General features: G+C 38.5%; 1 protein-coding gene across 1 annotated transcript in view; it reads right to left on the bottom strand.

The window, feature by feature from the left end:
* necab3 (N-terminal EF-hand calcium binding protein 3) overlaps window positions 1-23,810 on the bottom strand; it is a gene marked incomplete at both ends in the record, with an annotated part of 31,412 nt that overhangs the window by 2,617 nt on the left and 4,985 nt on the right. The window contains 11 exons of the mRNA XM_083892841.1: window positions 1,182-1,273; window positions 1,638-1,715; window positions 2,401-2,513; window positions 2,898-2,951; window positions 6,081-6,160; window positions 7,893-8,007; window positions 10,120-10,263; window positions 12,313-12,410; window positions 13,899-13,924; window positions 15,000-15,108; window positions 23,734-23,758. Coding sequence (XP_083748967.1) covers window positions 1,182-1,273; window positions 1,638-1,715; window positions 2,401-2,513; window positions 2,898-2,951; window positions 6,081-6,160; window positions 7,893-8,007; window positions 10,120-10,263; window positions 12,313-12,410; window positions 13,899-13,924; window positions 15,000-15,108; window positions 23,734-23,758 — 934 coding nt within the window. The remainder of the gene's footprint in view (window positions 1-1,181; window positions 1,274-1,637; window positions 1,716-2,400; window positions 2,514-2,897; window positions 2,952-6,080; window positions 6,161-7,892; window positions 8,008-10,119; window positions 10,264-12,312; window positions 12,411-13,898; window positions 13,925-14,999; window positions 15,109-23,733; window positions 23,759-23,810) is intronic.

Raw genomic sequence — 23,810 nt, 5'->3', positions numbered from 1 at the left:
ACAGTCCAAAAACATGCGATATGGGGATTAGGTGAATTGGTCACTCTAAATTGACCGTAGGTGTGAGTGTGTGAGTGAATGGTTGTTTGTCTCTATATGTGGCCCTGTGATGGACTGGCGAACTGTCCAGGGTGTACCCCGCCTATCGCCCTATGTCTGCTGAGATAGGCACAGCACCCCCCGCGGACCTCTGGTGGAGGATAAAGCGGTAGATAATGGATGGACGGATGGACTCTCTAAATCGGCTGAATGGTTGTTTGTCTCTGTATGTTGACCCTGCAACGACTGGTGACCTGTGTCCAGAGCAGGGTTTCTCACTCCTGCTCCTGAGGAGCCACTGTCCTGCATGTTTTAGGTGTTTCCCTGCTCCAACACACCTGATTCAAATAAATGGGTTGCTATCAGGCTTCAGCAGATCTTACTGATGAGCTGACCGTTTGAATCAGGTGTGTTTGAGCAGGGAAACATCGAAACATGGAGGACAGTGAGAAACCCTGGTCCAGAGTGTACCCTATACCTTTGGTCCTTCATCAGCAGCTGGGGATTTGCATGCAGAGGATTATGTGGTTGAGTATAAATGGATGTATGAAGGGATGTCACAATGGAATGGAATTATATAGACCCTTTTCAGAACGGCGTCCATTTTGTGTCCTTAACCACATACCATTCCTGTGAAATGAACTGTAAAATGCTTAAAAATGGGACTAAAACAGCTGAGGTACATGTTGAACTGTGGTCTATATCTGTATTATTGCTAGGGCTGAAGATATTAAGACAGAGCTGCACAAATATCACACATTAATCCTTTTAAATGTGAACAATGAGAAGAAAAATTAGAATGATGATGTACAAATTACCGCGAATCATATCGCGTTTCCTGTCACAATAATCCTAATTAGATATACCTGGGACTTCATAAGATCACTTGTATGAATAAAGGTAAGCAATAAACAACATTTTTTATCAATACCACCCTATCACTAAGACTACCGTCCATCTGTCCACTATCATGAGTGACTCACGAATCACATGCAAACACACCCAGGACAAAATCAAAAATGCCAGAGTCTAGAATCCTCACTGCAGTGAAAAACAGCGACATTTTTTATAGAATTGCTTAAAATTTAGTCTTTAAATTGGCCTTTATAGTTTAGGGCATATATTAGTTGTTATATACGGACCTGGGAGCAACATGGTGGACACCTCCTCAGCTTCCTCTAACATGTCAATGACGCAGCGCTGGAAGTCTTTACTGCTGTTGGACTGCAGGTAGCTGTGAAGACAGAAAACGACGGTGAAGAGTGGGGAAGAGAACGTTTAATTAAAAAAATAATGAAAGTATCTATATGTGAGGGTGAGAGGAGCTCAGGATAAAGAGAGAGAACTTCACCAATCTATAAAAACAAACATCAAATAGAAGTTTGGGAGACGGGCTTTATGTCTTCACAACTATAAAAAGACACAAGTATGTTTGTATATGTGTGTATATTGGCACTGACTGTTTGGCTCTGCTTTACTTTTTGATGGAAATATTCCCCACTGGTAAAGATTAGCAGATGGCCCATCTGTCTTTGTCTCTCACACACACAGACGCACACACACGTACACACACACACACACACACACACCATACTGACCTCATCCAGGAGATGTGGTCTTGCCAGAACTCATACATTATGTAACACGACTTTCCCAGGAGCTTCTGAACGGACACGCTGACAGCAGGACGGAGAAGACAAGCAGAGCGCGGCAAGAAGACGAAACAAAGACAAAGACAAAGAAGAAAGTCTGCTCTCAGGGAAGAACATCACAAGAAAAAAAAAGTTTGACTCTTCTGAGAGACACAAAGATATAAGTTTGAACTTCAACAGCAAGAATAACAAAGAAAGAAGCAGACTCATCCAGTTGCTGCCAGTCATAAAAGCTGATGCAATATCATGGTAAAGTTGTTGAGAAAATTTCCTCATTCAAACCCCTTCATTTAGTGATTCACTGTTGCCTCAGAAGCTCTACATGATCTGGTTGGTTTTCAGTTACAATAAAAATAGTACCTGCTCAACGTGGGCGGAGTTCACGGCTGCATGAAACTGCCGTGACCTTGTTTTATACGCGACACACACACAACGAGTGACTAGTGACTTGTAAAGCAGTTGTTTTTTGAATCATTAGAATCAGTTCACTAAAAAGATTTGTTCGGTTTGATTCTTGTGTCTCTTCCTGTGACGGCTCTCTGACCAATCGGTACACGGCAGTCTGGCGACGTCGCACATAGTATCGGCTCAGCTCGCTTGGAACTGGCCAAGAACTTTGAATAAGCAAAATAACTGTACGAGTAGAGTCGCGCTCGTGGAAACACGCCATTTGAGAAATGCTTGCTCTGGTCTGAAATCAAGGACTCACTGCAGGTTGTCAGAGTGGACTGAAGTGGCATCGACGTAGCTTTCCAGAACTTTGCGGAACTTGTCCACATCTTGGTCCGTCACGGACATCTGCCTCTGAACCAGCAGGATGTTCTTTAGGTGGCAAAACAAGAGACAGAGGGAGGAGAGAGAGCAGACAAGACATTAAATAATTGCATGTGATATGTATGTGTGTATATGTATCATAGCAATTGTTTTGCCATAATCAAGGTCTTAAGAGTATGTCAGACAGGAAAGTATTAGTCACTCAGCTCCTTTTCTCTCTAGGGGATTACGTCTTTTTGGTTCTATTTTGGTATAAGCTCATCCAAAAACCAAGGTTAACTGTTTTTTTTAATGTAAATGCTTCCGTTTCAACTCGCTTTTTATAAACAGACACTGACTTAACTATTGCTGCACAATGTTGGATGGAGACTGTGAGCCACTGAGTACAGAGCTGGTGGTGATGGTGAAATCATGAAATCAGTGGGGACTCACAGACTTGTATGTGCTGGTCAGTGTGTCCTCCTTCAGTGGCTCCAACTTGGGACTCTAAAATAAGAAGGAAACAGAAATAAGAGGACACGCTTCGCACCTCTCTGGACACACAAGAAGAAAATAGTCTGTACACTCTTAGGAATAAGGGCTGAGGTTCTACCAGGAACCATTTGCTTCTGAAAAACCCTTTCCCGAAGAAAGGGTTTTTCAAGGGTTCTTGGTAACACTAATGGTTCCAGTAAGAACCATTTTGATCCAGAGAACCCTTTAAAACCCCTTTCCTGAATAAAGGGGTTTAAAAGACTTCTTGGTGGAACCCTCCAAAAGGTTCTACCTGGAGCCAAAAAGGGTTGATGTACCCTTTTTGAACCATAGAACCATATCAGGTCCGCTTGTCCCCCTGTGAGGACAAGCCGAAGAACCTGATATGGTTCGACTTAGTACTTTTAGTTCTAAGAGTGTATAGTCAGTATACAGCATTAAAATCTTTTAATTGTAATGTAGTTTGATGGACATGCAGAAAACATGTAAGCCACCAATTTGCAACCTTTTCCTCGGGGTGTGAATAACCTATGACGATACAACGTTACGAAAAAGCAGAAAATGTAATAACACAGAAGGAGCATTTTGCCCTTAAGGTGTGTGTGTGTGTGCGCAAGTGTGTGTGTGTGTGCGCGAGTACAAAGTCAACATAACCTTTGAGGCAGAAAACTCATTCTGCTGTATTTGAGAAAGCAGAGAAAGCGCGTGTAAGTGTACACTAGTGCAGCGGTGGCGTGGGGATGGATAATGTGCTGTGGAAAATCCTGCAGGTTATGAATCGCTTTGATAGTCCAGTGTTTGGAATGGGAGTGAAAGTAGGAGAGAGAATACATGTCAAAAGATGAGAAGGGAGTGTGAATGAGGTGTAGAGACATGCAAATACAACCTCAATCTAAAGGATTACATATGTAAAATGCCCAAGAGCAGAGGTGGCAACCTCCTTTTCCAACATTAAGTGACATATATAACTTGTTTTTGATTAATATTTAGATATAAACTCTTAGAAATAGGGTTCCAAAATGGTTCTTCTACAAGGGCTGAGGTTCTACCTGAAAAACACTTTCCTGAAGAAAGGGTTCTTTGTAACAATAATGGTTCCAGTAAGAACCATTTTGATCCTGAGAACCCTTTAAAACACCTTTCCTGAATAAAAAAAATTAAAAGGGTTGTCGGTGGAACCCATCAAAAGGGTTCCAGGTGGAACCTTTATATAAAGGTTCTACCTGGAGCCAAAAATGGTTCTCCTATGAGGACAAGTCGAAGAACCTTGATCCTATGGTTCTACTTAGCACTTTAATTTCTAAGAGTGTAGACTTATTTTTGCATCATTCCTATGTATTTCATTCTGAAGCGTGCATCATTCCATATCAAAACAAGTGCTTTTACTTTGAAATTCTGTGGAATATCATCACAAATACCTTTATTGTGATGATAATGATGGAATATTGTGTCATAAATTTGAGCTCATGTTGCCAACCTGCTACTGAACTTTTTTTCCCAGACCGTCCCCTCATTGGCCCCCCAGGTCATTTGAGTTTGACCCCCCCAGGTCGCCCTATAGGATGACATTAATCCTTAAAGCACTACACCGACCACTAGTTCCAGATATATATATTCAAAAACCACAACACTAGTGAAATGTCCACATCTGTAATCATGTAAGTTGTATGAAAGTAGACCAGGAGTTTCCAGGTATTAGTTTTTTGTCTGCAGAGGTGTTTGTGCAGCCCGCTCACGTTCCTGCCTCTCATTACTCTTCATCCCGTTCCCCCAAAACAAAATGACAAATATTTCTTCTACCTTCTGCATAATTTGTCACGAGCCATTTAACAATCTAAAATGTTTTTAAAACATGAAAATGCCCAATCAATTTCGCTGGCCCCTTATTAGATTGAGTCAATTACCTTTTCAATAACTTTGAGTTGATTCATATTCATAGAGCATTGTTTTGAATGTTTAAAGCCCTGCGCTCACATTTGCTCATAAACACTAGAGACATTTGGAACTAAACCTCATATGAAAATCTGGAACTATTGATTAGTGCATCTGTCAAGATTAAAGTGAAATGCCAACGCTACAACTATAAAATAATTGGGAAAACACAAACGACCCGAAATTGATCGAATGTGCCCCCAGGAGCCAATGTGTTGCTCGGCAACATTCTTAATAGTTTTTTAACTAATACTTTTTTTGTCTTGAGACTTAAAGTGCACTTACAAAATTATATCACAATGTTAAAACTATAAGAACTTAATATTATCTTTCAGACATTAGAAACGTATTTTACACCTAATTTATACCAGTGTACTTTTAAATTGATTTAATGTATTCATTTAATTATGTTATTACATAAGAACTATATTATAATATCAATTTTTCTGCTTATTTTAACCATAAAAGGGCAAGAACATGTCCCGTAACTAGTACTTTTGCCCATTTTTGCAGAATGACTTTCAATATCTGGTTATTTACAATTTATTGCATGTTAAAATAGTGAAATAACAATTTAACAATTAAACACTGGAGTTGTACATCAACACCGGATTGTGTGTGTTAAATTTGAGGCCAAAAATATCCCACTTTTTCCCTCTCTAATGACAAAGATGCCGATTCGGCTTCCGGCTTCCTGCAACAGCGCAAGTGAAATTACCGTAATAACCACATCAGTACTCTAATGTAAAGTGCGCTTGCGCGAAAATGTCGTCTGCGATGCACTTGGTGCTAAAGGGTTAAACATGTTATTGTGGTTCTAAAAACCTGGAAATCCTCCCCTTATACTCGATAAAGCAGATTATGATCTTTAAAAACATTCACCAGGTTTCAAAAGACATAGATAATGGCTGAAATGTTGAGAAATCATGTGACAGCTGCACACAGCTGATCAGAAGCCAGGATTCTGATATAATCATGTACACAGGGATTCAGAGGCTCCTGTTTTATTTGGCTTGGGTGATGATGGAGTTGGGGTATTTGTGGTATATAAGTCAAGTTTGATTGACTTGTAATAAAAACTGTGAGATGGCTGTGCATTTCAAACATATCAGTTCAACAGCCCCTTTGGTTTTGACTCATCTTTCAACGTTTACTGGTAAAAGACCAACTCCTTTATTCAAAAGACAAGGACCAAGAGTCATTTCATACCTGACACTCCAGTTTATCCAGAAGTTGCTGCAGCCTGTTGATTTGGGAACACCACTTGTCTCCATCGTCCACGCTCACACCTGAAATAACACAACAACCAGATTACTGGAAATACAAGAGTTAGATCACAGCGTTTCAGCTTTGTGTTTCATCATGTCCTGTTTTCTAGGGCAAGAAAAAAACATACACAGGGTGATGCAGTGTTGGTTTTATTCTCTCTCTCTCAAAAAAAAAAGTAGAAAACTATTCTACAAATTGTATTCTGTGGAAATCAAGAGTTCCCTCCAGTGATAAAGAATCTTGATTAACACGTAAATAATTCCTTTTAATGAAAGCTCACTTTGAGTTTAGTTTATCAATACTGGTGATGGAAAAACTGAATCAGGCTCCACGTGAAATACATTTCATTAGAAACATATCAATAAAATCATTGTGGATGTGAAAAGCCTTGAGGGAAATGTTTGCCATCTGCATGCTTGCAATTATACGCACAACACAAGTGAGAGTGATGAGAATCACTGGTGTGTTGAACAACTGCCCGAATGTCTGATGTTTTCTCATTACTCACTCGTAAATGCTTTGGCATTGTGAATACGAACCCATTCATAATGCATGTTTTGTTTCATACACACACATAATTACAATTCATCTGCAACTTTATTGTGCTACAATTACATTTACCTGGTAGTGCTTTTACAAATTGACCGTAGTTTGTCTAAAAACAACTATTTCAACAACAAGTCATTTTACCTCAATGACTGCAGAGATCACTTGTCTCCGTTCTCACATAATATTACAATAATAAACACACATTAAGGTCACAGATAAAACAGTGCTCACTATTATGTCTCCCATCCATCCACTTTTAACCTTGTCCTTATACTGACTTGTATATCACTCTTTGCTCTTCTCATAAATGTGAAAGCCACTAAAAGATATTATTCAGACACTATTTCAGGTTTAAAGGAGACTAAATAATAGATATGTAACATGTCTGTCTGAGAACTGTAGTCACTTTGGGGAAAGAGTATTAGGGCCAAAAAAATATTATTATTGTCATTATTATGATATTGCGAGAATAAAGTCCTAATATTTTGAGAAAAAAAGTTGTAATATTTTGAGAGTTAAGTCTAAATATAACAATAATACATTTTTAATATTTTGACAGTAAAGGCCTAATATTACGAGAATAAATGTGTAATATTTTGACAGTAAATGCCTAATATTACAAGAATAAAGTCATAATATTTTGAGAATAAAGTTGTAATATTGCAAGAAAATAGTCATAATATTTTGAGAATAAAGTCATAATATTATGAGAAAAGGTCATAATATTATGAGAATGAAATCTTAATATTATGAGAAAAATGTCATAATTTTGAGAATAATGTTGTAATATTATGAGAATAAAGTCGTGATATTATGAGAATAAAGTTGTAATATTACGAGAATAAAGTCGGAATATTATGAGAATGAAATCTTAATATTATGAGAAAAAAGTCATAATATTTTGAGATAAAGTCGTCATATTATGAGAATAAAGCTGTAATATTGCGAGAATAAAGTTTTAATATTTTGAGAACAAAGTAGTCATATTATGAGAATAAAGTTGTAATATTATAAGAATAAAGTTGTAATATTATGAGAATAATAATAATATGTCATTCTTCAGTTTGACCATAAATCTTACATATATATATATGTATATATATATATACATATATATACATGTATATACATGTGTGTATATATTAATTCCTTAATCTGCATCTTTTTAAAATTCAAATTCAGTGTTCAAAGTAGCCTGCTTACCTGTGGTCAAAATGCCAGCACAAGGATCTGATGGGGACATGCACAGATTGTTATGGATCCTCCGACCACATCGTCTGCCATTCCTCTGTACTGCTGTCAACTCGGGTGCCTTTACCTCGCTCCTGCCATGACAGCGTTTAATACCCAGGGGAGACAAACGTTAGAGAGAAAGACAGCAACTGTCAAAGACGTGAGGGGGGAAAGGGAAGAAAAGAAATATTGAGAGATGGAAGATTCATACGGGGAGTCACACGGGGGGGAATGCAGAAGGAGGACGTGGATTAATCTACGGTGGGAACGGCAACAGAGTGAGTGAGTGCTGGGAGTGAAGAAAGGACGGATGCATTAATAATTGATTCACATCAGAAACTGAGATAGGTTAATGTCTGATGCAAGAGAGACAGCGAGAGAAAGAGAGGACGAGCGAGAAAGGACCTAGAAATAAACACAGTGTCCAGAAGGAAGGTGAAAACACTTAGTGAAGGGCCACATATTAACTATGGGGGGCCGTGTAGGCCGTCATTCCTTTTTTTACCTCACACAATTTTGCCTCTCACATTCACTATTTTTGGCTCTCACATACACAGTTTTGCCTCTCACATTCACTATTTTACTTTGCACATACACAATTTTACCTCTCACATACACTCTTTTACTTTGAACATACACAAAATAAACCTCTCACATACACTCTTAAAAAATACATACACTTTTAAAATTGTTTATGTGCAAAGTGTATGTGAGAGGTAAATTTGTGAATGTGAGAGGTAAAATTGTGTATGTACAAAGTAAAAGAGTGTATGAGAGAGGTAAAATGGTGTGTACAAAGTAAAAGAGTGTATGAGAGAGGTAAAATTGTGTATGTGCAAAGTAAAAGAGTGTATGAGAGAGGTAAAATTGTGTATGTGATAGCCAAAAATAGTGAATGTGAGAGGCAACATTGTGTAACTCTCTGCTTACACACTCAAATAATCACACACACAAACACACACAAACTTGATGGCCTGCCCTTGACACTGGCAAATACTTTTTCCGTCTATGTTTGTATAACTGAGAAGTGTTTGTCTATGTTTCTCGCTCTCTGTGTGAGTGTGTGTGTACTTCTTGTGTGTGTGTTTGTGTGTGTGTGGCATCACACTGTTACTGCACAGGGAGTGCATTGCTTGGAGGTTCTCACGCTGAGAACAGCCTGAAACCCAAAGGCCACTGCAACAGCCATAGACCCACTGCAGGTAGCTAATGCTATTTGATGCAAACTCAATATGCGTCTATTTCTACTCCACCCAAGTCTCACACACTCCTCCTTCCAGTCTCTGGAGGTTTGAACAATCTTCAGTTGTTCATCGCCCTGCGCCATCATCTTTGTTTTCTTTGCTTTGCTTTCTCTGTGACTCATTCGTTGTGAATTTCAGTGACAACCTTATCATCCTCGCTCCTTCTGCTTCCTTCCCCCAGTCCCCTTTCAATAATTCACCTTGACTATAATCGCTCCATTATTTTCAATAATGCCAGAGTGGCACGCGGAGGGAAGCTAGGAGAACACAAGGCGAGGCGCCGCTGAGCCCTGACACACACACACAGATACACGCAGACACACACACACACAGTGCGGCAGGCAAACCTGGTCAACAAACAGTAACAAACAGATGAACTGGATTAGCCGATCGTTGTTATTTACAGCCAATTTAGAAGTTTTTGAGATGATTTCAATGCACAGATTGTTGATAAATTCTTAAATGAGCTTGTATCTTCTTCACTGAATCAAATGAAAAACACCATGAGAGCAAAGGATTATGGTTAACATTATCTCAAACCTAATTATTCTTTGAGGACAAATCAACTAAAACACTTGTACTATGTAATAAAGATATAAAAGCTTTGGAAAGACCCTGAGTTTTTACTGCACAAGAAAAACATCACATTAGAGAGGCAGAGGCATTGTCCCAAACCATAATATAGTAAGATGAAGTAGACTCTTTTAAATCACTTCTTAAAAACCATTTTATACAGACTTACCTTATGTGATGTTTTAGTGTTTTTAGTGTTTATTTGCTTGTTTGATTTTGCGATTTCCTCCATCATATTGTTTCTATGCCTGATTATCCTGTGTTCTCGCTTTAAAATAGCTAAAGGAATACAAGTATTACTATTATTGTTATGTATAAAGAGTGTGGCGTCCTGCACAAAGTCCCTCACAGTACAGACAGACAGTGTGATATGGCGGTACTAACTGTTGTTCAGGGCTGCTCTGCTCCTCCACAGCCTCCATGGCACACTGCAGCGACCTCTGCAGAGAGTGGAGCTGACTGGACGTCTCTCTGAGCATGAACCTGGTGACGAACTGACCCAACACACTGGAACCCTGGTACACCTGAGAGAGAGAGAGAGAGAGAGAGAGAGAGAGAGAGAGAGAGAGAGAGAGAGAGAGAGAGAGAGAGAGAGAGAGAGAGAGAGAGAGAGAGAGAGAGAGAAGTCAATGGTAAATACACACAAGATCAAGAATGTGTCAGAAGAAAGGTTAAACACTTTGTGCATGTAGGGCCAGATGCACACCAGTGCTTATGAACTCTATGCTTACACACTCAAATATCCACAGAAAAACACACAGTTAACCTCATAAAGAGCTTAATGTCTTGCCATTAGCACTGGCAAACAGTTTTTGTGTGCATGTACTTGAATTTGGTACCCATTAAGGGCCTTTTCTGACCTCGTCAGGACCAATAAACCTCGTAGCGACAGAAAACCTTGTCCTAATGAGGCAGAGTTTAGGGCTAAGAGTTGAATTGTAGTTAGGTGAAAGTAAGTTTTCCAAATAAAACACAGAAGGAGGTGCACATGTAAAGCCATGTCCAGGCGAAAACGGCACAAAACTTAAACTCTTTCTTTCGTCTGGCTCGGTTCATTCTGACTCCATTTCTGTTATTATATCTAATGTTTAGCGCTTTTGATTCTGTCTTTATCATTTATATTTCCGTCTGGACGTGGACTTAAATACAAGACCCCAAAGAGATTAGAGATAACTATAACAAACATAGTTACTGGCTAAATATGCGGCTAATTAACCCTGTGAACCCACATTATTCAGCCACGCACACGTCAAAGAGGAAAGCAGTTCAGAGCAGACATTCAAAGTGCAGTAGCTGAAGGTTTATATGAAGTAGCCTCCACTGAGAATGCATCGGGATCCTCAGCCCAGATCACTCTGCGACAAACTAACAGCAGCCAACGCGACACTGTACAATCCTTCATGGTTTTCCCACTGGTAGCTCTGAAGTGCCGGAGCAGAGGAGCAAGGTGATCTAATTAAGACAGGGTGCATTATTACTATTCAGGACACATCTCTCTCAAGTTTAAATAAAGAAGAAGAAAAAAGAGGAAAACATTGCTTTTCTATTAAAATTCAAATCCCTCATTCAAGGTTGTTATTTCAACTCGTTTAAATAAAGAATCAGTTGAAAATGTGAGGCTGTAGAAAAGTGTTTGCAAAAGAAACCTTGAGGATAACGATACACACATGGAATGGCAGATTAAGAGGACACCTCTATGTTCACAGAAGATTAAAGAAAAAAACAACATCTAATGATGTTTCAAACTGTGACCGGTGTCGACTGGTCTTCTAAGACTATAATCCACTAAGGAGGGAGTGTGGAAATGAATGATAGCAACATCATAAATCATAAATGTTTCCTTTACCGTGCATCTTTTTCTGCCTGCCTGTGCAGTCGTGTATATATACTGTTTACACAGTGTGTTTTTTCTTTGTATTTTATTTCATTGTATATATATATATATATATATATATATATATATATATAGCAAACATCCATATAATAAACTTAAACATTAATCTGTAGAAAACACCCAAACCTGCTCATTTTCCCACAGTGTCAATACACTTCCTTGTATACAAAATATTTTTTTCCTCAGGTTATAATCAGCATTCCCAAAATATTTCATCCAAATTAATCATCTTTTCTTTCTTTTTTTACGACCGCTGAAAATACAAAAAACCTGCTATATTCAGATGTAATAAAGTAAATCCTATCATCTTCTCTCATCTTATTTTATCCTCTCTTTTGTTTGCTTTGGTTCTTCTTCTTTGCTCATCAGGTTTAAGGAGACTTTGGTGCAGCAGAGGCTCCATCTGTGCACGCCCCGGTGTTTTCTTTCACACTGTGTGTTTATCAAATCACACCAAATCCATTTTAATTGTTAAGTATAGCGGTGTAGTCGCAACATACATTATCTCCAGGCACTCCACATACAATGAGGTGGAGACCTTTTAATTTATAGATTGAAAGAGAAGCCCGAAATCAGAAATCTCTGAAATTTCTGGAATATCCCAACTCAGAGGCGTGCAGCCATCTTGCAGCCTTGTGTGTGTGTGTGTCTGTATGTGCGTGTGTGTGTGTTCTCTTACCTCTTTAGTTTTATCCATTGCCTTTAAAATGGCAACATTCAGACTCTCCAGAGCTGAAAGGACGTTGAGATACTCCCCCAGGTGCTGAGCAAAATAATCTGTCAGTAAACAGGAGATAAAGTCCTCAGTGTCACTGAAATGTTACAACAATTAAAACTTTTTAAAAGTTTGAGACAATATTGTCGATGATCAATTCCGATTATTATAACCGACAATGACCAGAAATACTTTAATGCTTTAAGTAGATTCTTTAATAATCTAGTGTTAAAACAGTAGCTAATTAATCTGCATGTGTAGGCAGTTAGGATTCCTTCAGTACAAATGAATAGTATAAAAAAAAATCCCAAATACACATATTTATGCAACGTTATTTAAGGTTACTGGATCAGCAGCATCTTTGCCACTCCTTTCACCGAGATTGAAGTTCCCCCGACAACAAAATCTGAGAAAAGAGGAACTTTCTTTCATGGAAAACAGCGTTTTGACAGCAGATGGAAAAGTTACCATTTTCTTTTCAATACATTATGCATGAGTTTTATTCTGGGTACGACTGGTTATTTACAGGTCTCGGCCCTATTTCTCCTCATTTTTATTTAGGTCATCTGACAGATGCATACATTTTTTTAAGATGATAAGAAAAAAAAATATGGGTCAGTACACAGATTTTCTTGTCATATTTACAGATTAGAAGGTTGGAGATAGTGGCGGCGCAGGCTGCAGACTCTAGACCACACAATACGACGATTACAGGGCAGAATGTGTTGCTCCAAAGCCACTCTAACGCCTGCAGAGCAACATGTTTGCTTATAGCACAAAGATGGGGACACAGCAGCCTAACACTGCCACACAATAACCACTATAATCTCTATCTATCAGCATCTCTAAGGCTCTATCACACACAAAAACTGAATGTGTACAATGTGTACAATCACAGAAAAAGAGGCAGAATGACAGTAAAAACACCAGAGGACAAAGGAAAGAAAAAAATATTGGTTTGACGACACAAAAACGCAAGGCTGGGGTTTTGAGAATTCCCACTCTGAGACCCATTTTTCCAAAAATAGCGCTCCAGGGCTCCAACAATGCTGTTTCTGTGCGGATAAAATGCTGATACGATAAAAACCTTCACTGGAAAGTAAATAAACTATTTTACATTACTTTTTTCCCGACAAATAATACAATTGTATTTGAATTTTCCAATGTATTATGTGGTTGAGTATTAACATGGACATTATCATTAGTAACTTATCTATGATAATGCAAGGATGGGCGCTTAAAGATACAAATCATGCATCCAAAAAGTGCATATGAATGCATTTTACAGTAATAAATGCATTGTGTAACATTGAGTGGCAGTGGATCAGTATGGATCCCCTAATTTACATTATTGTCCCCGTGGAAAAGACACACTTAACCCCAATATTCCCTGATATATCGCTGCGACTGTGTATTCTGGTGGACGAGAGGGTTGTCTTAGGATAATTAAAAGAAAATCTATGCCAAATCAAAAAATGGGAGCAGCTGAATGGAAAAAAAAAAGTAATGTGACACATTAATATAAATTAAAAAAAAACTCTCCCACCAACCTGAAAGCTTGCCAGTGTCCAGATTACTGCAAGGAAGAGAACAATAGAAGATAAAGGGGTTAAATTATCTTGATGATGTAAAAATAAAGACATTCAAAGACATGAGGGAGACACATATATTTCTGGATATTTGCATGATAATGGGGTAAAAACATTGAAATTGATACTCTGTTGTGTCGTGGCTGAAATTAAAAATGATGACGGCTGAGATGTGATGTTATGTATTCATTGATTTTATAATTGTATTTATTTATTAATTAATTACAGTAGTGTTAAATAGATTTGCACATGTGAAATCATAATGAAATGTTGTTCTTCCACAACTGACACTTTAACGAGACGACACATCGGTTAATGCTCAAAGCTGTGAAAACTCCAAAAGCTGATAATCACTGTCTGATTATAGAACTACCAACACATTATCAACATAAATGTATACTGTAGTTATGTTTATAAGGGTTATTTATTCTGGTAAGCTCTATTTTATGACTCTATATAGTGGGATCCCTGTACAATATAAATAATAATGACAAGTATAAGGGTCAAAAAAGCTAATTCTATGAATACAAATGTCTAATCTGCCAAAGACAATAAAGACAATTGGCTTTCAAAAAACTGTAAATGTTTCACAAACAACTTCTGGGAGATTTCTTTGACCCTCTGTGGCTGCTGTGAGTTAAACTTCCTCTACACACCATGCAGTGAATTCAGCAGCTTTTCCCTGAGGCTGATTTCTTCACTTGCTATTTCAGAGGAGTGGGTTTTGAAGTGGCTGCTGTAGTCAACAGTGCTTTATGTCCAAAGAAAATGGGTAAACATTAATTCAGGCTGCTTGAGTGGGGGGGGGGGGGTACTGATGAACTCCTTCCAGCTGTGAAGCATTTACCCTGTAGATTACTACTTGGAAGGAACACTTCTTGCCTTTAAGCTGAAAACACTTGCTTTTCAGTATTTTGTATGCTGGTGTGAGTACAAAAGGCACAGGTTTAGCACTGTTGCCAAGCAGTTTTACTACAGCACTGGAAGGAGAAGAAAAATCATGCTATTGTGATAAATAAAAGAGACAAATTCAATAGAAAAGTATAAAAAAAAATGACCTACTTATTTTGTCGGCCATCTATGGAGTAGAAAAGCTCCTGCAGCTCCTCCGTGGTCAGGATTCCATCCGCAAAGTAGGCATTGAACTCTTCAAATGACAGCTTGCCATCATCTGAAACACAGATGAAGTGTTATTTTTAAAGATTACGGATTCACAATATTCACAGATTGTACAGCCAAGTCATCAATTGTTATATGAACTATTGTAATGAAGCCTTACGTTTAGGATTTGCCCAAACCAGAGGTCTATTTCACTCTGAATTAACAACATTGACATCGTGCTGTAATGATGAAGGCCTGAAACTAGTGATTCAGACTATAAACTCATGAGTGAATCAAATGTGAATTTGGGTCATTTTACTCACAGATTTACATACAGATGTACTACAAAACCAGTGAAGTACATCCTACTGGCCATGTTGGCTTCACCTGCAGATCCTGTGACTACGACTAGTTCCATGAAGCGTGTACACTTTATATATCATGACAAAAAAAGTCCTCATCTACAGCAAATATATTATGCAGAAAGAGTTGATGAAAATGGACGATAGTACATAATGTCAGCAGGCTGTCATTTTCCACTGGTTAGCTATGAGTACAGCTTGTTATGACAGACAATGCTCGGAAAAAAGAAAAAAAAATCAATGGCAGAAGATAAACAGCTTGGTTGTCCTCAGTGAAGAATTGCTTCTTTGTGAGCCAACTATCAATCTGTCTGCTGGCAATTCCACAGAGAGATCAGCAGTTATTCTTCCACAGAGAAAGTGATGATAGTTTGTTTTAAAGCCCAGTGAGAGTCCAGACCGACAGATTTGGTATCTGTGGAGAACACTGTCAGTCATAACAGACTCAGGTAGTCAGACGTATGTTGGTCGGAGTTGGTTTTCAGTGACTCTCTGGTTATAAGAATATGTATATGAGTAGTTAAACTTAAAGGAATACTTCACAGATTTGCATTTGGCTTTATATTACTAGAATAGCGATAGTATTTTAATAATAATAATAATAATAATGCATTATATTTAAGGCGCCTTTCAAGACACTCAAGGTCGCCGGTTGAATAATTGTGGTTCCCTCCCTCAGTTTCCCCTGAGTCAACTATCATTTAGCTAGCTGTTAGCTCACCAGGTTAGCTACATCTCATTTCGTCGTTTTGTGAAATGCCCTTCAGTGATGCAAAATGACGCTTCATTGGAGGCCATTTCTTGGTCCAAGCTGATAGCGTTAGCCAGAAGGTAGCAAGCTAACGCTATCAGCTTGTTTGCACTGCTCTGAATCTCTGATAAGGAAATGATGTGAACTTACTTCTTTGTCCTTTCCTTGTTTTTACTGCACATCCCAGTTCAATTTACCACCATAGAAAAAAAAAGGGTGTGTAATTTACAAGTCTGTAATGTATTTGCCAACTAAGTCCTCACAGGGATTCATGTTTTACACAACTAGCGCTCGGCTGTGCCTCACAGGACAACGAGCGCAGTGCATTCTGGGAGTTGTTGTTGTTCATCTACATGAGCCAATAATATGTTTTTCTGCCTTTCTCGGCCAAGAAAGCACTTCCTACAAATATTATTTCACATTTCCACAACATAGATGACCCAGTTTTAATAAACTGCCATGTCATTCCTTACACCAACATAGGAGCTGCCACTCTTTTGTCATTTAACTCTGGCTGTAGTTTTTTTTTTTGTCATTTGGCTCCATGTACCAACGGAGTAATCTGCCCAATGACTGACCCTGTCTTCAACATGACAAGGTAAAATGCAAGCAGTTGAATACGCGACAGAGTCCGAGACGGCTCTGCTGAAAAGCTGAAAAATCAGTGAGTTTGAAGACCATCTGTTCATCTGAGGCCTCTTTGGCACTGTTTGGCACTGATTACCCTCTGGCCTGAATGCATAATATGCAATAAACGTGCATATTACACAACATATCTCTTTGCATGTGTAATATGCAATAGACGATTCCCAGCACTCGCTACTTTAAACGACTTTTAAACTTCCAGTCACACTCTCTACCCGCTTTCCCCTGTTACTTACTCGTTGGTATCGTCGAGACAAAGAAGAATAAAACAAGCACATTAAATGAATAATAAATATATGTTTTCTTTGACACCTCCGAGCATTTCACCAGCATTTCCCACCACCACAAGGATGGCCCATTGGTATGCAGAGCTACATACAATCCCTTTGGATAAACACAGCACTTCACTATTCACTATTTACTTTCTTGTTCAAATAAATGTGCATGTTTGAGCAGACGCTGAACTGCCACAGCGAGAATTATTCTCCTCCTACAGTCAAGGCCATTTCATTGTAACACAGCTTTTACTGGAGACATTTTTCAGGAAGCTACATTTATGCATTCTTGTCACAGCATTTAACTCGTAATGCTGAACCACCGAGTGTCTCTTTTCGCAGCGTTGTATTGAATTAATGTGTTCGGACAGCTTCCTATATTTCGGGAGCAAAGTGAAACAGGCAGGCATGTGTGCTCTGAGGTGACAATTTAGAACCGATGATGAGCACTGACAGTCTTCACTTTGACGCTTCTGGGTTAAACGTCGTCAAACAGGGTGACCTCCAAAAAAATACAGCCCTCAGCCTGGAAAGAAAAACTATATTTATTTTATCATTATGCAAAACCATGGGAACAATTATATTCTATATAGAAATTAATATGTGATCTATCAGTAAATCATAATTCATACCAAGAGGAAGAGGAACTGGTGGCAGCAGCAGCAGCAGTAGCAGCAGCGTGTAACATAGCAACACATCCACTGTGCAGCAGATCACAGTTCAAGACCAAACGTCTGTGTTTTTATGGAGGAAAAATCATCCTTTTTCCGAGCCCTAACCAGGTGCCTTTTGTTCCTGAAACCTAACCACAATTATAACCACATTGATATGCCCAAGGTGAGCTCACACACACACACACACACACACACACACACACACACACACACACACACACACACACATTCTTGTACTTGCTGCATACTGAGGACTGGGTTGCTGACAAAGTGAGGACCAGCATTTCCACTTTATAAATCAACACAATTACAAATATCTACTTCATGAATGACATCTACAAAGAACTACTGGTTGCAGTACCATTTTTTCTTTTTCATTTTTGGTCCAAAATTTGACAAAAACGTCATACTATACTATGTCCAAAATTAAAAAAAAGAAATTTGACAAAAAAATGTGACCAAAAATTTGACAAAAACGTCATACTATACTATGTCATCCAGAATTGGAAAAAAAATTGACCCAAAATTTTTGGTCCAAAATTTGACAAAGACGTCATACTATAATATGTCGTCCAAAATTTGAAAACAAATTAGAAAAAATAAATCTGGTCCAAAATTTGGAAAAAAAATTTGGTTCAAAATTTGAAAAAAAATTTGGTTCAAAATTTGAAAAAAAAATTTGGTCCAAAATTTGAAAAAAAAAATTGGTACAAAATTTGAAAAAAAAAATTGACCCACAATTTTTGGTCCAAAATTTGATAGAAACGTCATACTATAATATGTCGTCCAAAATTTGAAAAGAAATTTGAAAAAAATAATTTGGTCCAAAATTTGACTAAAAAGTCATACTATACTATGTCGTCCAAAATTAGATTTTTTTTTTTTCTTGACAAATTGAGTATAGCATGTTATAGCAACCTAAGGAAGTGATTTCAATGAAAACAAAGTGAGGACTGGCCAAAATGTCCTCACTCCGTAAAAATGACCTCACACACACACACACGCTGTTTGCAGATATGCACAATCGCAAAATATGATCATGGCGACTCAACTGTGTGGCCCCTGTGATTTCTGATGAAAACAAAAGCCTGAGCTGATATTCCTTACTCTACATTCTGGGGATTGTGTGAGCCACTGATTAATCAAACTGAAATAGGTCTGGATAAAGCTGTGTGCTTCGATTTAATCCATATTAGCAAAGAGTTAGGTTTGTTTCCACATATGAATTTGTGCAAAAAGACACGAGGAATAGCAATATCTTATAAAAAACAAAGCATCCATCATGCTTTTAGACTCAAATGTCCTTAAGGTACGATGATGACGATGACAGATGGCATCGAAAGCATCGTAGAAAATGAGAGAAGGGAGGATTGTGTGTTTCTTATCGTCTTGTGCTTTTCAGTATCTTCTCATTTCTACTTTCATCCCCTCTCTCTCTCACACACACACTTTTGATGACTTGGCAGATCATTTACTGTGTGGGGGGATCTGCTGTCATGTGGATCCTTCACCCTTCCACCTTAGCTACCAATTTCTTCACAGTCTCATCTCGAACCATCATTCTTCAAGCCTCACCAGGTTCACCGACCACCACCTCCACCAGTGTCTGGACTTGTTTTCATGCTGCTGCTGCTGCTGCTGCTCTAAAAGCAGAAGCGCTCAGCTTTGATTTCCCTCCCCGAACATGTCCAAGCACCAGACTATTTTAAGACCTTTTAGATTTACCCTATTTTAAGAACGTACGCCTAAGAACTTCATTGACAAATTATCGTTTGTTCCTGTTGTTCTTGATCTTTTGTTTGCATAACTTGACATTCTCAGCTTCCTGACCCAAACCTGCTGGTTACAATTTAAACACTGCATAACCATTAAATTACCCAAGAACAACATTCATAATGTACACATTTAGACCTATATTGTATCCAGAACTATTGTGAAGGACATGATTTCCAGACGACACGACAATGAGCCTCCTGGTGAATAACTGCACAGTCAAATGCTGTTAACTGGATTTGAGAGCAACCGATCTATAGAATAACTAGTGTTGTCAAACGTTACCGTGTCAACGGCGTTTTTAACGGCGTCAAAGTTAACGCACAACGTGTTTCCATGACGACTGACCGGAAAAAGACGCACGTGACGTAATGTTTACGTGACTCCAGATTGTTAAAATGAGTCATGTAAAGTAACGCTAAACTTTGAAAACAGTGGCACACATACGCAGTAATTGTAGCGCTGCTCTTTTCGTTTAATAAACAGACCGCTCCAGTTCGACTGTAGGCGCGCTAACGGCGCTAAAAGGAGCTAATGCAGCTAACGGAGCTAACTGGTAAACGGTGCCTGGACTCCGGTGTCGCGGCACGTAAACATGACGTAATGCGTGCCTTTTTGCGGTCAGTCGTCATGGAAACGCGTTATGCGTTAGCGTGCATTAACGTGCGTTAACATGCATTAACCTTTTTTTTTACACAGCACTAAAAACAACATTTAAAAAAGACTAAGAACTGATTTTTTACAAAAAAAATTCATATTTCATTATACATTTCATAAATGATACATAGCTTGTGATACACAGGAATACTTTGAGAAACAAAAATACCGTGTAATATCCTCAACTTAGGCTGAACATCTAAAATTGTTCTTCTAACACTGAGGCAGAAAAATCTGGGGGGTTTTTTAGCGGATGTTTCCAAAGAATGTATGAGGCTGTATAATTAAAAACAAAATTAAAACAACAACAAAAAAGGCACAGGCTAAACAGGGTGTGCTCCATTGATCGGTGTAAACAAGAGCCACATGAGCAAGTCAGGAAATATAGGGCACAAAGTAGGCCACACACTTATCTCTCAAAAGGTCCGTCCCGTTGCGGCTCCTCCTACAGTAAGTGCTTTATAAATTCCCACAAATGCATCACAGCATCAAAAGCGAGTACTATTAGAGAGTTCAGCCTATACATTCCCGTGTAGTAGCGTATAGTCAAACCTTTTTACAATACTGGTATGGTGAGTATCAATGCACTGCTTTGGAAAGTGTTCCACCAGGCCATCTGTGAGAATGTCTGTGATCTAAGCTTCAATTATCCTAATTTAAACCTTCATGCTGCTTTTATACCACATCTCCTTTCTCCAGCTCACTAATGGTTTGAAGCTGGCAGGTATTTTTTTTTTTTTACTCAGTTTTGGTGTTAAGTTGTCAGGTAAGAAGACGTTTCATTAAAGAAGAACAATTAAAGACGAGATCCAGCTTTCACTCACGAATATGTGAAAATGTCCTGATGCAGTGAAGCGGAATCTGATGGAAGACGAATAGTTTCCAGGAAAATGTGGAGTTGTTATTGCTATTTAATATTATATAATAATTGCTAAACTTACTCTTTAAGCTGCTGCTCACACAGAGAGACGTTTTAAACAAGAGTATTGGTGTGTGACCATTTCGCCAATTAAGTTACAGTCTGAGTTATGTAAGATGTCTAATGATTCTCGGGTTTTCATGCACACACTGGTAATGGTGAGACTTTTTAACCATTAAAAAGCAGAATATGCCTGCACTACTAAACCTAAATTTGAGTTCTTTTCAATTATCTAAACCTCTTTTTTGTACCTTTTACCAGAACTGTCAATATAAACTTTCTATTAAGAGCTAAACTGAACAAACTTTTGGGTTTAAATTATTTATGGTAAAGGTTTTTTGGAGATATATTGGAGGGTTTATCCTGCCTCTCATGCCACAAATAAACATGAGCTTGTTGACTGGCCTGAATTCCAGACCAGATCCCTATGCTATGCAATATGAAGTACAGTACACTCTTAGAAATAAGGGTTCCAAAAGGGTCCTTCTACAAGGGCTGAGGTTCTACCTGGAACTATTTTCTTCTGAAAAACCCAAGGGTTCTTGGTAACACTAATGGTTCCAGTAAGAACCATTTTGATCCAGAGAACCCTTTTAAAACCCTTGATTCGGGAAAGGGGTTTCTTGGTGGAACCCACCAAAAGGGTTCCAGGTGGAACCTTTATTAAAAAAAAAAACTCTACCTGGAGCCAAAAAGGGTTCTCCTGTGAGGACAAGCCAAAGAACCTTATATGGTTCTACTTAGCACTTTTATTTCTAAGAGTGTAGCTGTAGCACTGTCTTTGCATTTGTCTTTTATATAAACACTTCACAGCCACCTCATCTAAGCTCATTATAATATATATAAAAAAATACAACAGTGAATATATCTGTGGCTGGAATCCAAAGAACAATTCAACACGTACTGTGCAACACACTTGATCATGAATAGTAAGAGTTTCTGAGAAGTAATTGCTGTTTTGACACATGCTGATTACAGCCCTTGCAAATGCAGCGATGGCCCGGTGATGAAGCTTTCTTCCTGATTTGCTCGGGCACCTCATTTCAAACTAGAAATAAATAGACTTTTTTTTCCTCCCTTTTCTTTTTGTCTTCACGTAGCAGCCATAACCACAGAACCAAGGTAGTTTTGATAACCCCCTCATGTGTGGGGGTCAAATAAATATTGCTTTCTTATATATTAATTAGGAAACAATGAAAAGATACGTGGAAAAGATAGAGTTGGTCTGTTTACGGCAATATAATATTTGATAAAACCTTTCTATTTTAGTGAACACAAGCAGACTGAACCAGCAGCACTGTCTCTACCACGACTTTTCCCTATAAAAATAAGCTCTTTGAGTTGAGTTCTTTATTGGCGTAAAATGATCATTTTTTTCCCGACAACATTGTTGAACGCTGTCACATCTCTAAGCTGTAAATGTCAAGACAATCGATCAAGGGAAATTTAAGGAGCGCCGTACGAAGGAAAGTGAGCACTAGAAAGGTAACTTCATCTACAATACAACCCCCAGACGGCATCTTACATCACAGATCAGTAATAACATTTATCAGAGTGACAGTATCGACGGGTTATTGAGACAAAATGTAGATACAAAAAAGTCCTATTTGAGTCCATGCGCCAAAGGTTTGATCAGCAAAGCTTGCAGACATGTACAAGATCTGTCAGATATGCCAAATGTTATGACTGTGTGACAACTCAAAAGTAGATCATTTGCATGAAATTGCTGCTATGTTAATTATTTATTCCTATTATTGGTTGGTGTTTCTCCTTTTATGACACTGGAAATTAGTCTTAGTTTTAAGTTGGTTTTTAACTCATTTGCTGTCAATGACATCTATAGTCATCAATTCAACTACAATCGTTCACTGTCAATGACGTCTGATGAAAGAATAGAGTCTACTCTTTCTTTTGGTAGTTTCGCCGTATACAGTCATAGAACATACTGTTTTGTGGGTCTTGGAAAATCTGTCAAAATGCTGTAAAAATGCCTGGCAGTTTTCAGTTGTGCTGAAAAAATGGCTGGCAGCCAACGTTGGGTTCACTCAAAATCCACAGTACTCATCTGGGACAGTGAAAAGTGATAGACTTCCCTATCGCTCGCTCCTTCCAAGTACAGCAAGAATCTTGGGTGTCATGATTGACGACCAGTTGACCTTGACAGATCATGTCGCCTCTTTCACCCCGGTCACTTTGCACTATTCAGTATAAGGAAAAATCAGGCCGTATACCTAACCCAACAGGCTACCCAGTTCCTAGCACAGGATTTGGTCATCACCCGCCTCTGCAAACAGGCTAGGGTTAGGGGTAGGGTTAGGGTTGTTGAAACTATTTGCCCATAGACTTCTATTCAGACACATTTATTTTTGCAACCAGTGGAGACACCCCCTGGTGACCATTCAATATATCCTTGCTTTCTGGTTGACCTCAATGAGCAACTAGAAGATTTTGTCCACTTTTTATAAACAGTCTTTTCTGAGCTGAGATATTTATAAAAGCAGCTTCAGTTTAGAGAAATGTATGCCAGTCTCTCACAGTTTTTCTGATGAGTAACAGCTACTGTAGCCGAGTAATGTGAGGACAAGCATGCGATGTGACACATTAGTCATCCGTGAACATGTTACGAACTGTTTACTCACCGTTTTTGTCTGCTCGGCGGAAAATCTTTGAGAAGAAAAACAGAAGAGGGAAGACATGGTTATTAAAGTAGATATGC

The sequence above is a fragment of the Microchirus variegatus genome (genome assembly GCF_963457635.1).
Source record: "Microchirus variegatus genome assembly, chromosome: 7".
Classification (NCBI taxonomy): Eukaryota; Metazoa; Chordata; class Actinopteri; order Pleuronectiformes; family Soleidae; genus Microchirus; species Microchirus variegatus.
The sequence above is the reverse complement of the archived record's forward strand: the minus strand, read 5'-3'. Positions and strand labels throughout refer to the sequence as shown.